General features: G+C 41.8%; 1 protein-coding gene across 1 annotated transcript in view; it reads right to left on the bottom strand.

Moving 5' to 3' along the window:
* The window catches only part of agmo (alkylglycerol monooxygenase), a 78,353-nt gene that overhangs the window by 32,561 nt on the left and 28,770 nt on the right, over window positions 1-17,022 (bottom strand). Inside the window, exons 4-10 of the mRNA XM_015000956.2 lie at window positions 10,997-11,100; window positions 8,212-8,307; window positions 5,733-5,799; window positions 5,593-5,658; window positions 4,227-4,306; window positions 3,748-3,882; window positions 1,319-1,435 (exon numbers count right to left, since the gene is read on the bottom strand). Coding sequence (XP_014856442.2) covers window positions 1,319-1,435; window positions 3,748-3,882; window positions 4,227-4,306; window positions 5,593-5,658; window positions 5,733-5,799; window positions 8,212-8,307; window positions 10,997-11,100 — 665 coding nt within the window. The remainder of the gene's footprint in view (window positions 1-1,318; window positions 1,436-3,747; window positions 3,883-4,226; window positions 4,307-5,592; window positions 5,659-5,732; window positions 5,800-8,211; window positions 8,308-10,996; window positions 11,101-17,022) is intronic.

The raw sequence follows: 17,022 nt of genomic DNA, 5'->3' as shown, positions 1-17,022 counted from the left end.
GTTGTTTTTCTTAAGAAAGCAGCAAAAAAACACAAAACAAATAAAAGCTTTCTGATAAAGACGCACCAAGTGCATCAACCCTGCATTAATTTAATCATAACTTTATTATACTTCCTATTTTTACCAGAAGAGACCAATTTCCTGATAAAAACTAATGCTGCTGCCTTCAGTTATCTCTTAGCCTGGTTAATGACGAAAGCTTCATTGCTTTTATGTTTTTACGACTCTGAATTAACGGAGAGCCCGTTTGCTGTCCAGCACCGTATCATCAATTGTCAGACTAAATAACCGGCTTGAGAACATGTGGGTATAAATACATAACCGTGACATGATTTATTGTTTGGGCAAGGAGCTCACTTTGTTATTTTCCCCTCTGAGTCCTGATTGCTGCATCCTGAAGGCTATTTGGGTTGGGAAATGGTTGACTCGACAATTAAGGCGTTTGTGTTCACTGCCGGACCACCAGCTGGCGTCTCGTTCGCCAACAGGGAGGGGAAACCTCAACTCAGAGGGGAAGACGTGTGTGTGTGTGTCTGTGTGTGTGTTTTGAAAGCGGACCGCAAGCGTAAGAAGAAGTGTAGCGATCAGAAAAGGGAAAGACAGGACATCTTATTTTGCCGTTTCAAAGAGGATGGGCGTGACAGCACTTTTGGGCTGACCAAAACTATGCCTGCAGGGAAAAAAGCAAAAAAACGCTTCCAAAGATAACTCCTGGGGAGACCTGCTTCCTCTTTCTCCTCCGGCTGGAAGAAGGGGGTCTCTTGGCGTGTCGAGTGGAAAATAATAGACAAAGGTTGTTTTAAAAGGCAACGCCGATCCGTCATCCTGTCATGATGTGGGGCTGAGTTGATTTTTTACTGCCAGATAAGTACAGGACTCGACTCCGCCACGAAGAAGCCACAACAAACCGCTTAATTGGCCCAAATAATGTTGGCAAACAAATGCAGCTGAGCGGCTGGAGCCACCTTCACTGGCCATCTCATGCTTGATTTGAGCAATATCAACATCCAGCGCCGGTTTAGCATCGCTAACATTTCTACTCTGCAAAAACACTTAATCTTACAAAGTACTTTGTGTTTTATTTTGGTCTAACTTAAAGTGTTAATTTCTTAGAATACTTGAAAACAGATCAAACTAACTTACAAGTAAGTTTTTGGCAAGATGAGCTTGTTTTAAGTAAATACTTCCTTAATACAGTTTAAAATTTATTGTATTTCAACTTAAGATATTTGTTGGAGAAACCAGACCAAAGATACTTGGTATAATTTTCAGTGTAACTGAAGTTTTTAAGTGATATGTGAAAGAGAGAGACACGTACCGTTTTGCTTTCAAACAACACGTGGTAAGTCCAAAGCACCAGCAGGAAATGTAAACCCACATAGATTTGAAATGTCAGCGACCATTTGGGACCATGAGGTTTTTCATTTCCAGTTACCTGGTCCAAAAATAAGAAAAATTTAGTTAAGGCATTCTGAACATTTGTCATGTCAAAATTTAACTTAAAACAAATTCTACACCTTTCAATGCTTTCACAGACTGAACATTATAAATACATCGTTTCACATGGAGCAACTTTTTTGGCACAAAATTATTCTTAGACAATAAAATTTTAGTCTGGTCAGTTCTGCCTATTTTAATCTCCTTTCAGAATTATGTGTTTTATTGCCTCTTGTCAATCTAAATCCTAATAAGCTGCTGCTGGCCACGCCCCCAACTCAACGTTTAAACTCACATCTGAACATGGCTGCTAACACATATGCAATTATGCAACTGTACATGTTTGAAAAGCATGAGTAGAGCCTCCTGTACAACCAGCAAGAGACGATAACCCTAACACTTAACCTAACAAAACACTTTTCTCTTCCAGCAGCCATTGTACAGCGCAAACAGCGGTAAAACCAGCTGACTAAGTGTTTTGGAGCTTAGCTTGCGTTGCTAGGTGACTTCGGATTCACCGGGGTTGTTACGCCACAAAAAAACATTAACTTATTGCCATAAAACATGCCTGGGATGTTTTTAGAAGTAGTAGAAACCCAAATGAAAAAACAAAAATGCTCAAAATGTGAATTTTGCATAATATATACCCTTCAAGGAAGACGTAAACAATTAAATCAACACTGTGGAGCAAAATATTCCAGACATTTTTTGTGCCAGATGACAAAACGCTGAGGGAGCTACATGGAGTGACACAAAACGAGGAAAAACTCAAAAGGCTGCCTGAGCCGATCGCGGTTATAAGCGAACAGCAAAGCGATGCTGTAAAAATCTGATAAGCAATTAGCAAACCACAACCAGTGGACCAAAGAGAAGCTGTTTACAGGCACTGACCAGCAGAAAAGACCTCATTCTCCAATCAGTGGTTCAGGAAAACGTCTGGATCTTTAAAAGTCTGAATGAGTTTTATGCAGAATAAGCTGCCATGAAAAGGCCTTAAACATGAAGGAATAACGACAGACCGATTCCATATCTGACCCAAACCCTTCTGAGAACTCGCAGACTCCTTCCTATCTTCAAATAAGAAACGTAGCTGAGGTTAAAATGTTTTATGTAAACTGTAGTGTTTAAATGGTGCGCTAAAGCACCAGCAGTAGCTTAAGATGTCAATAGTACTCAGTCTCATAATACTGGACTTTCATGTGAGAGAACAGCTGCACATAATCACCCAGGAGCCCTGGTTCTTATGCCATTTGTGCATTACAACACAAACGAAAAGGAAAAAAAAAACAAGACGTAGAGAAAATACAGAATCTGCACACATCTGGTTATCACAGCTAAATGATTTCATTTTTTATTGAAAAATAAAAAAGGGCGACACATTTAAGACATCCCTGAATTATTTTTTACGTAAAAGTGGGTCAAAAAGAGCTGAACATTTTACATATGGCCTTAAATTTTCAGCTCAGTTATGTTCTTAAAAAGAAATGTGGGATTTATTGGCTGCAGTTCCTTCTGCCAGACAGCGAGGACTTCTCTAACCAATCTGGACATTTTTCTTTATGTTGTCCCGTTGTGTCCGAAACAGTGAGGTTTATGATAAAACTGCAACCTTTTTGGAGCAAAATGGTAAGGAAAAAAATAGATAAAAGAATTGTCTTGTCCTGTAATCCTTGGATTTTCCCATAATCCTGAGGAACCAACCCATCACATGTGGTTCCCCCCTCATCCCACCCTGACCGTGAAGGTATTCTGCTCTGCTTATTCTCAGCAGCACAACATCCAGTCAACCCTTCATTTTACCTCCGTCAGTGAAACTTGCCTTCATAAATCCAAAATACTCCACTGAAATTTCAACCAGAATCTCTTTAATGCCTTTAAAGTGATCTGTTGGATGCAAAGTCTGAGAGTTTTTTTTTTTCCCTTGTTCACTTGTGGGACTAAATGTGTGACACCAAAGGCGTTATTTCAAAGCAAACCACTGAAGCGTTCAACTGGAACCTTTATTTTTTTCTGCTCCAACACACACATGCATTCACAGTTTACTGCATGCGGTTTCAGTCCTGCAAACTCTGTTTAAAGACGCTGAAACTGAAGTTATTGTGACGCCTGTACAGAGGCTGTGCAGCTTTTATTTCATGTGGCAGTTTCTTGTAAAACTTGTAAAATATATGAATCCTTCAAGAAAGAATGCTCTGAGTCATTTGGGCCTGTGTTTTGTGTGTGTCAAAATGATTGGTAATGAAGCCTGAGGGCTTTTCACATTTTTCCCCCCTTTCTTTCTTCTCATTGTTTGTCAAGAATGTTGCAAACCTTGGGATTGTCGACGTGGTCACCGAGACGACGTTTACCGGGTTTCCAGCTCGGCCCTTTGATGAAAGTTGACACCTTGTCACTGACGGTTTTGTAAGTTCTGGATCTTTTCCATAAATATACATAGTAGTGCAACTGAAAGAAAAAGAAACACACGTCAGACATCAGCTCACAACAAAACATTTACCTGAAATGCGACCAAACAAAGAGCCGCTATAATTAATCTGGAGCCGCAGCGTTTCTGCCGTCATTAGGCAGGACATAGCTCACGCTGTGCTCTGCCAACGGCGCGGGCAGCGACACTAATTATAACATCCACCTGGTATTTTATTTTATTGGCCTCTTTCACCTCAGCTGGGCAGTTTGTTTGGAATAGAGTAATAATGTTATGGTTAGGAAAAGGCCCCAGAGCCAGCAGAGGGAACATGAGCTCAGCCTTCACCTATAGAAGGTGCTCATTATCAGACGGGAGGACCAACCTGAACGTAGAGGATCTCAAACGTCTTGATGGGAAACACCAGGCCGTATACGACTTTATCTGACTCTGCAGCAAACGTACCTGAGGAATAAATGCAGAGCAAAATAAGATTCTCTGAGAAAAGTCTCTGGCTAGATCAGGAGTGGCTTCTATGCACCACAAATCTGGAAACACTGAGTTTGTTTAAGTCTGGACTGAAGACCCGGCTAGCTAGAGTTGCTTTTGAACCATAATAAATGTGACACTGACCAACATTTTGATGTGTAATGATGTCACTTAGCAAAATGGCAGCTGTTGACTGTTTTCTTTGTGCTTTTATGATGTAAACACTTTGAACTGCCTTGTTGCTGAAATGTGCTGTGCAGATAAACTTGACTCATTGACTGAAGTGACTTTTTGTCAGTTCCACAATGATTCTTAGTAACTTTAGCTAAAAATTAAAAGAACCGGCTAATATTTTACATGTGTATATATATATATATATATATATATATATATATATATATATATATATATATATATATATATATATATATATATATATACACATATATATATATATATATATATATATATATATATATATATATATATATATATATAAAACAACAAATGCAGGTTTTTATATGTTTTTAGTGTTCTTTTCTGCAATATTTGCATTGAATTTCTGCACTAAAAGTACCAGTATTATGCTTTTAATAACCTTTTCTTGTCAATGGGTTGTAATCTGTGCTTTTTTATTTTACAAAAATAATATTCATCCTCTCTTTTGCTAAATTTTATCTTCATCTTTACTTTAAATCCCAGAAATAGAGATGAAATTGCTGTTCTTTAAATACTGGAACACATTTTCTAAAGTAGATTTTTATCTAAATTTGATCAATGAAGTTCATTTATGCCGCACATTTCAGCAACAAGGCAGTTCAGAGGGCTTCACATCAACAAAGTACACATCAAATGTGTTTTTTAACTGTTTTTGCAAAAAGTTGTGTAAATTGTAAAAGTTGTGTAAGCTCTAAAGTTTTTTTATCTGCTCTGAGAGCAACATGGCTCTTTGACTTAGAGTATAAAACACTAGAAATCTTTTCCTAATTCTTCGTTCTATGTTCAGTTTATCATTAAAGTAATGATCCATAAACTTATATTTTCCGTTGGGATGAAGTGACAGGCCAGTACAGACATCAAACCTGACTGAATACACAACCTGGAAGCTGCAGCAATACTTTAAAATTACATGCATAGTTTTACTTTAAGGTTATAAAAAGAAAAAATGACAAAAAAACAAACAAGTAGGTTATATTTACATTCAGGAGATCAAATTAGGAGGTAAGAAGGAGTGAAATGAAGACAATTATCACTTTTCTTACCGAACAATCTGTCCCAAATAATGAGGATTCCTCCATAGTTCTTGTCAATGCAGTAAAGGTTTCTTCCTGTTGAAGTCACATTTTGTGATGTGAACATAATATAAAACTTTAAGACATGATTGACCGTCTGACTGACTCACCATGATGAACTCTGTGATGTTTGGGCGTGTTGAAGATCCACTCCAGAGGTCCCAGGTCTCTGATTACCTGCAAAATGTCACGGATTTTTCACATTGATGATCTTTTAAATAAAACTTTTGACAGGTATTTTACCATGAAAGAAAATGTCCAGAGGGTAATTTCCTATAAAATATTTTGTTCTTCCAGTACAACACAATGAATGGATGTTATTAATATGGCCGCCGTTATCTTTGCAGTTTTTGTTTTCCCACATAGAAACTAGAGGGGCACTAAGAAACCAAAAGGTTTCTGTAAATCCTGCAAAGCCCATCAACCACCTGCATATTTCCTCCATCAGTCTAAAGCTAACTCGGCTAGACTAGAATGAACTGGATTGATTTGAGTCAATTTGAACCGAATCTCATTGTTTTCAGTATGATTTTAAAGCTGTTTGTCACGTTTGTTTTGAAGTTGTGCTGCAGAAAAAAAAAGTAATGAACTTAAATTAAACTAAATTTAGCTCTGCCCTCACTCCCAGTAGTTCCCAGTCTCTGGGCATGGTTGCCATAGTTTCCAGTTTGTAGATTAATTTCTGCAACCAGAATTGCTGCTGCTTTTATTATGTGGTTGGGTGTAATTAATGCACTTGGATGACTTCGATCTTCTCACACAAACAGCTGGTTAAGCATAATAAAAAATATACAAAACAAAGCATTAGGTATGAAAGTTTCTTCTTTAACAACAATGTTTCTGTTCCCAAGTTACAATTCTGAACACTTATTTGCATAAAATGACATAAATTAAGTTTTTCACACTTCAAATAATGAAACATACATTTACAACATGACCTCAGCAGATGTGTTTTTACTGTTTTGGCTCGTCAAAACGACAGCAGAGGATCAAATAATCATTTTATTTGGAAGTGCTGATTCAACAAGGAAACAAAAATGCTGCTAAAACTGTGGGAACTTATCTTTTAACCCAGTAATGAGAAGCAAATGAACAACAAATCAAATGTTATTGTAATTTCTGAATGAACATAATGATCTTCGGTAAGTATTGTGAAACAAACAACTGGTAAGATGTTATTTTAAGGAGTGTGCACAAAACTGACATGACACTCATAAACATGAGTGTCGTTTGGCAAATAATGACATTTTTAATGCAAAGTTGACGCTTTTAATAGACTTTCAGTGCAGCTTAGTATTAAAAGTGCCATTATTTAAGGAATGACACTTCAAGAGTCGTAAAGATTTAGGAAAACTCCTTCATGTTTATGACAGGTCTTATGTCAGTCTTATCAGACCACTTCAATTAAAGGTTTATCCAAACAAATTAATCTTCCTTTATGTTCAAGACGAGACGCATGTGAATGAAGGTTTGTTTTCTAGTTTCACTTTTAATTAAACTTTTTTCATCTTGTTGAAAAAGCAACAAAAATTGGTGCATTTTATTTATTTTTTCTTTCAGTATTACAGGTGTATTAATAGGTGTATATGTATAATAAAATTTGTATATTGTAATACGTCTGAGTGGCTCTAAATGCATGTTTGCTACGTTCTTCAGTCACGTATGTAATGATTCTGGCAACACTATCGCTACGAATAAGATCTGAAACATCACAGCTTTAATTGTTTTTTTGCCCCCACAATATCAACTTCAACCAGTCAAATTTAGCCCAGTTCATATTTCTGTACTGGTCTGAGCCTGATCTGATCTTTCGGTATGTATGCATGTGCGGTCTGAACCGAATGTTTCATTATTTCCATGTAACATCTGCTGAGCGTGAGAGTTTTATCTTGAATGAAAGAGCGCCGCTTCGCTTCAGCTCTGAAGCTGCGGCCAGTAAATTTACATTACATCAAAAAAAAAATAAAAATGAAAGTCTATAAAGGAGGTATAAATTACATCCTCTGAGAAAATTGTGACTATTACGCCATTTTTCACTAATAGTGCACTAAAAGATGGAGGGAGGGCGTTCCAAATCCTCCCAGTGCCTGTAATGATCCTGGGGATTGTAAACGTGATATTCCCAGTCACTTTAAAGGCAGACAGAGTGGTTGTGCTTCTGTTTGGAATCTTTCATAAAATCTCATTATTTTTTATTGAACACAGGTTCCACACTGCACCGCCGAGACGAGAAAGCCTGACTTAACCGACAAATTGCAACTGGCATAAGAAGAGAGATAACTTTAAAGAGTTTTCAGTTAAACATTAACTCTGCCTAGCGACAGGAAATGGATGGGTAAGCTCACACAGCGCAGAACAGAAAGAAAATGTAATGCTGTTTTCCCCCCGCAGAATATTTCTGACTGCCATGTTTAAAATCATCCAATAAAAATGTGCTTTTTAATTTAAGACCTAAATTAATACAAAAATATAAATCTTCTGCAGATTTGAGCTCATTTTGGGATAATCCAAGGTGTTTCGCTGCAGCTCTTTTTTTTTTTTTAGAAAATCCACAGGTTTGTTTATTTATTGTATTTATGTCATAATTACCTCAGTGTGGATCCAGAACTGGTAGAGAAGGTTTAACTGTATGTGAACAGCAAAGACGGAGGGAGGAACAGCGAGAGCCATGGGAAGGTAGAAGATCTGAAGTGGACAAAAGAGACAAACAGGACACCATGTCAAACTATTTAATACACAACCAGGAGCAAAAACTCCCTTTTATCATCAGCTTTATTAAAGACATAAATAGGTCCATAGAAAGATAATAAAAACAAAATAAAAAAAGAATCACATGCAAAGACAATAATCACATATACAAGTCACTGATTTACAGAACGGCTAGACCGCCAGTCATTCCACATTCTGGACTTGGACCTGACTGAGCTGTGTGAGATATCCGTTAGTATCTGGATGATGTTGTTTGTAGAAACAGGCAACCTCCACATAAACCTGTGCATAAGGTTTCGTAAGACAGCATGAAAAGTGGAGATATATCTGACCAGCACTGGTCCATCTGGGCATCCTAAGCACCATCCTCATTCCGTCATTATAAGCCACTTTGAGTTTCTGCAAACTGCTTTGCATTGTACATAATGTCATACTGCTGACCATATTATGAGCAGGTCCTCAATAAATGTTGAAGACCAGCATTACAAGGACTAAAAATAACTAAATCATCAATGAGATGGTTAGTTATGGCCCCACCAACAACACATCCTGCCCCACAGTGCTGTAGCCACTTTGATAAATCATCCATATATACATTAAAAAGAAAAGGAGATAAAATACTTCGCTGTCTAACCTCGTTCCTTATTTTAAAAGGAGCTGACACACAATTACCCCAACTTATGTACATTAGCTGATGCGTGTACCAAAAGGACAAAATTCTAACGACAGATCTGGGAACTCCTCAGTTTCATGATTAACCCAATCAAAGCCTTTGAGGCATCAATAAAACACATAAAAACTGTGGAGTTGTGTCTATAAATTATATAATCTGCGACTGAGAAAGTGTAATTTTAGAAAACACTTGCTGTAGGACAGGATCACTCAACAAGCTCCTTTACTTATTGAGATTCTTTTCTTTTTAAAATTTGTTGTAATTTTTAAATAACCACATTTTTATGTCTATTTTTAGGATTTAAAATGAATATAAACATAAAATTCTGTAAGAATAGGGTGGATAGTATTTTTATGATTTTTTTTTTACCTCTTTCATGTAAAATGATGTAAAATTTAAAAAAGAATCTCAGATTCCATCTTAATGACAAGAAAGAAACAGACCTAAAAGCATCTTACCGTTACTTTTAGTGTCATACTTTGTAGAAATTCAATGCAAATAGTGCAGGAAAAAAGATTAGTTAAAAACCTGCATATTTAAAACATTATCTGGCTCTATTTATTTTTTAGCCAAATGGTGTGACGTGATTTGAGCGTCAGGTTTACATCCAGAGTCTGCGTGTCTAATGTTTTGAGCGTTTGACTCGGGCCAACCGAGTTAGAAAATCTTAACTTCTGCTGCTGGACACAGAGCGTCAACCATTTCTGCAGCCGCTTAGCAGGTCATCAAACTGGGCTCAGGTGAGACAAAACCAGCGCTGATGAAAACCCTCGGCAGCGCCCAGCAAGCTTGAGAAACTCACGAAACCTCTGAATTATCTGGTGAATTCAAACAGCGATATTCTAGTGAATAAAACCGAGATATCTTAATCCGCTACTGTTCAAAATAACCGGGAGAGGAAAAGAAGGCAGGAGGCTTCAATGAGCGTTATCAGCTGTCACCGTTTGTTTGAAATGGAACACAAAATGTTCAGTAAACGACAATCCGAGCCTCCGTTATGACTGCAGAAGCTAGGGGGCGGTAGAGAGCAACGGGTAGGGGCGGGGAAGAAGAAGAAGAGCTGGGAGCGTTAGAGACTCTAGCTGTGCAGCTCATTGTTCGTCTTGCCAAGGAAAGGAATAAAGTTGCACAAGCTTTCACCTGCCTCCTTGTTTTTGCCGCCAGCGGAGCAGAACCTATATTAGCTTGTTACCAGCAGACGAGCCGAAATAGACTTACTTAGTAACAACTTTCTCAATTTCATCCGCCATATTGCAGAGATCGGCAATGGAAACTAACGGCTCGTCCCAACACACGTCTAGAGAATTTTTAAATAAGACTCTCAAAACATGATGCTGAAGTTTGTTTAAGTCTCTTTAGAGTTTTTAAATATAAGTCAGTGTATGTAGTGGACAGAGTTAAACACCGGTGTGTGGTCGTATATCTGCTGGTCTTAGATGACGTCATTCAGGTCAGTAATGTGTAAAGTAAAGCGCGAACTTAATTACGCTCGTCACTGTTGATAAACACTGACGAAGCTTTGGTTTGGTCCACCTTTTTCCCTCCGTCGTCACCGCAGCCAAATAGGAAACCGTAATGTTCACAAACATCAGGCTTCAGTGGTAGCTGGGAGTTCTCCTGCTCTGATTTGTTTTGGTGTCGCGTTTTAAAGCCACCGGGCGGAACGCGGAGTCCCAGACATTAAATGTTCTGGTCGTGTTTAAAACAACACCGTATTCATTCAGTACCAAAACGTTTCAGTGTGAACAGATTTATCGCTCCAGCTTTCGAAGCATCACTCAAATTGGAGCATTTGAAGGTTTCATTGTTTGCAGATTTAGAGCTTTAGTGATTATTTACAGCAGCAGATAAATAAACTAGATGTGTGATTTCACTAATGAACAACAATGAACATTTGGAAGAAAAAAATTCTGGCTACGGGGACGATGTTTATTTTTCTGTTAATATTGGACTTGCTGAGTTGTACTAGAAGAGAACAAGTAAAAGTCTTACCCAAGAGGTGAACTGCTGGGTGAGAGACTGTCTGAGCGCCGTGGTCAGGTTGTAGTACTCTGAACTGTGGTGAACCTGGTGAGCAGCCCAGAGGATGGCCACCTCTAAAAAATACACAAACAGAACATCAAGAGGCAACTTTAATGAGTTTATTAGTTTATTCACAATGGGGCATCGACTACCCATGGAATCTGATTGGTCAGTCTAAAGCCGTCAATCAGTTTGCTCATATCATTAGTGTTTGGTTCACACTCCTTGTCACTAGAGGAGTTAAATTCTCCTTTTGTTGTTAACAACCACCATTAATCTTTTTTTTTTTTGTTAAACACATTAGATTATAGCCATGCAGCTAATTAGCATCTCATCTATAATGTTTGATAATGGAAAGATGAAAAAGCACCATCAGACTGTTGGACAAAAAAACTTGTCATAAAGGAGAAAGGGGGCCAATTAAACAGTTGTTTGCATTTTGTAATCTTAAGTTGACTATAGTTAGCGTAGCAGTGCTACAAATAGAGTCTATGCAACTATGTCATTTAATCATTCGAGGCACCAAGATGGACGTCGGGAGTATTGAACAGAGCAACTGAAATTGTTTTCCAAAGTTGTTTCTGTCAGTTTATTCATGGATTCTCTTGTTTGAGTTGAGCTAATGTGTCTGTGAAGGTAATGCATCTGGTTGGGTTCACAGACGACAGTATTAAAAACATTTGGAAACAGCTAGCTTAGAAACCGACCCATAACACCTCCTTCCTGACGTGTTGATCAAATTACAGACTTTGCCTGAATTCTCACACATGATTTGTATCATTATGTCATAAGGAGCATTTCCCTTTATACCGGAGCAACATAAAAAATGTACAAAAGACGAGACGCTAACCACGTAAGCTGCACAGGCTAATCATAGTATGCAAAAACTACACAGTAGATCAGTTTGCTACAGTGGCTGATGGCACGGGCTAATTTTTCTAGTCACATAATTAGCCTGTTTAGCTTAGCGTAGTTTGGGAAAGTAAATGGTTTTGTTATTCAAGTTTGGCTCACTGTTTATTGTAATCCAAGACTGCAGAAATTGCTTTTTTAGTGTGGCACCGTGCTACAGTTTGTGCCCTTGACTGGCCTCCTTAATGAAAAAAGTATATTCACACTCATAAGTGCTAAAGAACGGTAAACAGCAGAGTAACGATATGAGATTCAAGCATGGACTCCAAACCCCTACCAGTGATTTATCCCAACACGAAGCCCCACTCCCTCCCTAGATGAGTAACTATACACCTCCATCCGCAGAAGGACTCATTTTAAAAACACTCCTGGCCAGCTGTGCTGAAAACGTAACGCTTGAAACTGGCTGGCCATTGAAGGACTGGTGCAGTTTGAGCTATTATGACTACACGGGTATTTGGCTGCAGTTGGTTCGCGTCCAGCTTGATGTCCCAGTGCTCCAGTTTGCATTCCTCTGCTGTGTTGTGATACTTGCTACATTAATATCTGTGTTACACTTCATTTTAACATCCAACGGGAACATGCTTGTTAAGTTTCACTGGATCCCCAAGCCGTTTCCGGACCACCCCGTCTGGCCTGTGCTTTTTGGCACCTTCCATCCCACTTCTGCTTCTGTCTGAGAGAGAACTGTAACCTTCAAATACTGAGCTTTAGTTACGTAAACGTGGCTCTTTGTGCTGCATTTCATTGAATATGGTCTTAATTTTATAGCAAGATAATCTGATTAACAAGCTAATTAGCCTTTTAACTCTGTTAACTCAGATTAAACTAGTTAAAGCAGCTAATTACCTAGTGAAAAATTAGCTGGTCTTTGACAAAGACCAGAACAACAGAGTAGAAATATTTAGCACAAGTATTTCTACTGTAGAACTGTTCCTGTATAAATATTTTAATATATATATTTATGTTTTTACTTTTATTTTACCCTGTGCAAGTTATACCGCAGAGATCTGTAAAAACCAAAGTTTTGACATTATGTTTCGTGCTGTTAGTATCTTTTTCACATAAGTTCAAAAAATAAACTTCATGTTCTATTTTTATTTCGTTTGTTTTTATTTTTTTAAGATTTAGTGGCTTTCTTGACCTTTTAAAAACAGTAAATCTTCTGGAAACAGGGTAGAGAGAGAAGGTGAAGGCAGGCAGCAAATGGTCCGAGACCAGGAACCAAACCCAGGACAACCAGGGCCTCCGCACATGGCTCCGCCCAGCGGCTCCATCCACATGGCTCCGCCCACATGGCTCCGCCCAGCCCCTCCGCCCAGTGCCTCCGCACATGGCTCCACCCAGTGCCTCTGCACATGGCTCCGCCCAGCGGCTCCAACCACATGGCTCCGCCCACATGGCTCCACCCACATGGCTCCACCCACATGGCTCCGCCCAGTGCCTCTGCACATGGCTCCGCCCAGCGGCTCCAGCCAGTGCCTCTGCACATGGCTCCGCCCAGCGCCTCCGCACATGGCTCCGCCCAGCGCCTCCGCACATGGCTCCGCCCAGCGGCTCCACCCACATGGCTCCGCCCAGCGCCTCCGCACATGGCTCCGCCCAGCGGCTCCACCCACATGGCTCCGCCCAGCGCCTCCGCACATGGCTCCGCCCAGCGCCTCCGCACATGGCTCCGCCCAGTGCCTCTGCAGTGGCTCTGCCCAACGCCTCCTTAGTTTCTGTTTTATTGTCCAACACTGTGAAATCTTACTGTTCTTGCTCAACAGCATCACTTCAAAAACACCAAATCTTACCAAGTATTTATGGTCTTTCTAGTGCAAATATGTTAGTGCAGTTAAAATAAGACAAAAACTAACTTATAAGTATCTTTTCAGCAAAATATTTGCAGTTACGTCATGATGGACGTTGGAAGTGAGGGACGGGAGTATCGAACAGAGCGACTGCAGTTGGTTTTCCAGGTTGTTTTCCAATTTATTCATGGCTTCTTCTTGTTCAAGTCAAGCTAATTTGACGTAAACACAGAACATCTCAAAATGGAGCTCAGGATGACACCACAATCCATGGGAACAATTTTGTCACTGTTTGCAAAGTAAGAAATGGCCCAGATGGGAAGAGAAAGTTTCCTTGTGTCTGCCTCGGTCAGGATCTGTTGCCGACTGCGCGGCAGCTTCTGCTGTGGTAGAAGCTGCACCTCCTGTTCTTTCTACCCCTCCTGTCCCTCCTCCTGCCCCTCCTCCTGCCCCTCCTGTTCCTCCTATCCCTCCTGTTCCTCCTGCCCCTCTTGCCCCTCTTGTCCCTCCTGTTCATCCTGCCCCTCCTGCCCTTCCTGTACCTTCTGTCCCTCCTGTTCTTCCTGCCCCTCTTGTCCCTCCTGTTCCTCCTGCCCCTCCTGCCCCTCCTGTTCCTCCTGGCCCTCTTGTCCCTCCTGTTCCTCCTGGCCCTCTTGTCCCTCCTGTTCCTCCTGGCCCTCTTGTCCCTCCTGTTCCTCCTGGCCCTCCTGCCCCTCCTGTTCCTCCTGGCCCTCTTGTCCCTCCTGTCCCTCCTGCCCCTCTTGTCCCTCCTGTTCCTCCTGCCCCTCCTGTTCCTCCTGCCCCTCCTGTTCCTCCTGCCCCTCTTGTTCCTCCTGTCCCTCCTGCCCCTCTTGTCCCTCCTGTCCCTCCTGTTCCTCCTGCCCCTCTTGTCCCTCCTGCCCCTCTTGTCCCTCCTGTCCCTCCTGCCCCTCTTGTCCCTCCTGTTCCTCTTGTTCCTCCTGCCCCTCCTGTCCCTCCTGTCCCTCTTGTTCCTCCTGCCCCCTTGTCCCTCCTGTCCCTCCTGTTCCTCTTGTTCCTCCTGCCCCTCCTGCCCCTCTTGTCCCTCCTGTCCCTCCTGCTCCTCTTGTTCCTCCTGCCCCTCCTGCCCCACTTGTTCCTCCTGTTCCTCCTGTCCCTCCTGTTCCTCTTGTTCCTCCTGTTTATCCTGCCCCTCTTGTTCCTCCTGTCCCTCCTGTTCCTCCTGTTCCTCCTGCCCCTCTTGTCCCTCCTGTTCCTCCTGCCCCTCCTGTCCCTCCTGCCCCTCTTGTCCCTCCTGTCCCTCCTGTTCCTCCTGCCCCTCTTGTTCCTCCTGTTCCTCCTGCCCCTCTTGTCCCTCCTGTTCCTCTTGTTCCTCCTGCCCCTCCTGCCCCTCTTGTCCCTCCTGTTCCTCTTGTTCCTCCTGCCCCTCCTGCCCCTCTTGTTCCTCCTGCCCCTCCTGCCCCTCTTGTTCCTCCTGTCCCTCCTGTTCCTCCTGCCACTCTTGTCCCTCCTGTTCCTCCTGCCCCTCTTGTTCCTCCTGTCCCTCCTGTTCCTCCTGCCCCTCTTGTCCCTCCTGTCCCTCCTGTTCCTCCTGCCCCTCTTGTTCCTCCTGTTCCTCCTGCCCCTCTTGTCCCTCCTGTCCCTCCTGTTCCTCCTGCCCCTCTTGTTCCTCCTGTTCCTCCTGCCCCTCTTGTCCCTCCTGTTCCTCTTGTTCCTCCTGCCCCTCCTGCCCCTCTTGTTCCTCCTGTCCCTCCTGTTCCTCTTGTTCCTCCTGTTCCTCCTGCCCCTCTTGTTCCTCCTGTCCCTCCTGTTCCTCCTGCCACTCTTGTCCCTCCTGTTCCTCCTGCCCCTCTTGTTCCTCCTGTCCCTCCTGTTCCTCCTGCCCCTCTTGTCCCTCCTGCCCCTCTTGTCCCTCCTGCCCCTCTTGTCCCTCCTGCCCCTCTTGTTCCTCCTGTTCCTCCTGCCCCTCTTGTTCCTCCTGTTCCTCCTGCCCCTCTTGTTCCTCCTGTCCCTCCTGTTCCTCTTGTTCCTCCTGTTCCTCCTGCCCCTCTTGTTCCTCCTGCCCCTCCTGCCCCTCTTGTTCCTCCTGCCCCTCTTGTTCCTCCTGCCCCTCTTGTTCCTCCTGTCCCTCCTGTTCCTCCTGCCCCTCCTGCCCCTCTTGTTCCTCCTGTCCCTCCTGCCCCTCTTGTTCCTCCTGTTCCTCCTGCCCCTCTTGTTCCTCCTGTTCCTCCTGCCCCTCTTGTTCCTCCTGTCCCTCCTGTTCCTCTTGTTCCTCCTGTTCCTCCTGCCCCTCTTGTTCCTCCTGTTCCTCCTGCCCCTCTTGTTCCTCCTGTTCCTCCTGCCCCTCTTGTTCCTCCTGTCCCTCCTGTTCCTCCTGCCCCTCCTGTGCCTCCTGCCCCTCTTGTTCCTCCTGTCCCTCCTGTCCCTCCTGCCCCTCTTGTTCCTCCTGTCCCTCTTCTCCAGAACAATGTTGGTTTTGTAGAAGAGGGAGAAGCTGAAAAATGAGCTTGTAGAAACAAAACACCTCTTGTGCTGCAGGTCAAACTGACGTGAAGAGCTCAGAGAAAGTTGAGCCCTGAATTGTTGAATTGAAAATATTCACAACCAAAATGCAAAACATTCATGCCATAATGTCTACTGCTAACCATGAGTCTCCTTACTCTGTTTTGTATTTGCTCTCCTTTGCTCATTCGCTTTGTTAAAACTGCCACACCTGTCGCTTGTGTCATCAGTTATTTCTGTCCACTGTATTATATGTTAGAATATCAGATATAATCATCGACAACATTTAAATTTTAACATTTTTAATTTGTAGGTTCTCTCCAGCTTCCAGCCACAGTCTGAAATTATGACTGTTAGGTTAATTGGTTTCTCTAAATTCTCCTTAAGTGTAAAGAAAAAATTAATTTCATGAATAAATTATCAAGCTTCTATATCTTGCTGATGAGTTTTGTCTCAATTCAAATGTACTTAGATATTTGCACTAGAAACACTAAAATACTTGGTAAGTTTGTGTGTTTTTGCAGTGACCATCTAATTTAAATTGTAGTGTTATGCAGAGTCATGACGCCACTGGTCTTGCGTTTAAACGTCTTTAAGTGTTGAACATAACACATTTCAGCTTACAGAACAGTGTTGTCGGCTCTAGTGTGTACGTCACTTCCCGGTTCTACTGCAATGTAAACTTACGCATAAAATAGTCCCATTACAGAAATCACATTTATAATCTTAACACTCTGAAAATTAGTGTGCAAAAGTTGCAACATCTCACAGAAAACAGAAGCTTTCTGTACCATGGATCACTCTGACACA

This window comes from Poecilia mexicana, unplaced genomic scaffold (genome assembly GCF_051168715.1).
Source record: "Poecilia mexicana isolate PSO_F unplaced genomic scaffold, ASM5116871v1 scaffold_16, whole genome shotgun sequence".
Classification (NCBI taxonomy): domain Eukaryota; kingdom Metazoa; phylum Chordata; class Actinopteri; order Cyprinodontiformes; family Poeciliidae; genus Poecilia; species Poecilia mexicana.
Note: the sequence above shows the minus strand (reverse complement) of the source record. Positions and strands in the feature narration are given on the sequence as shown.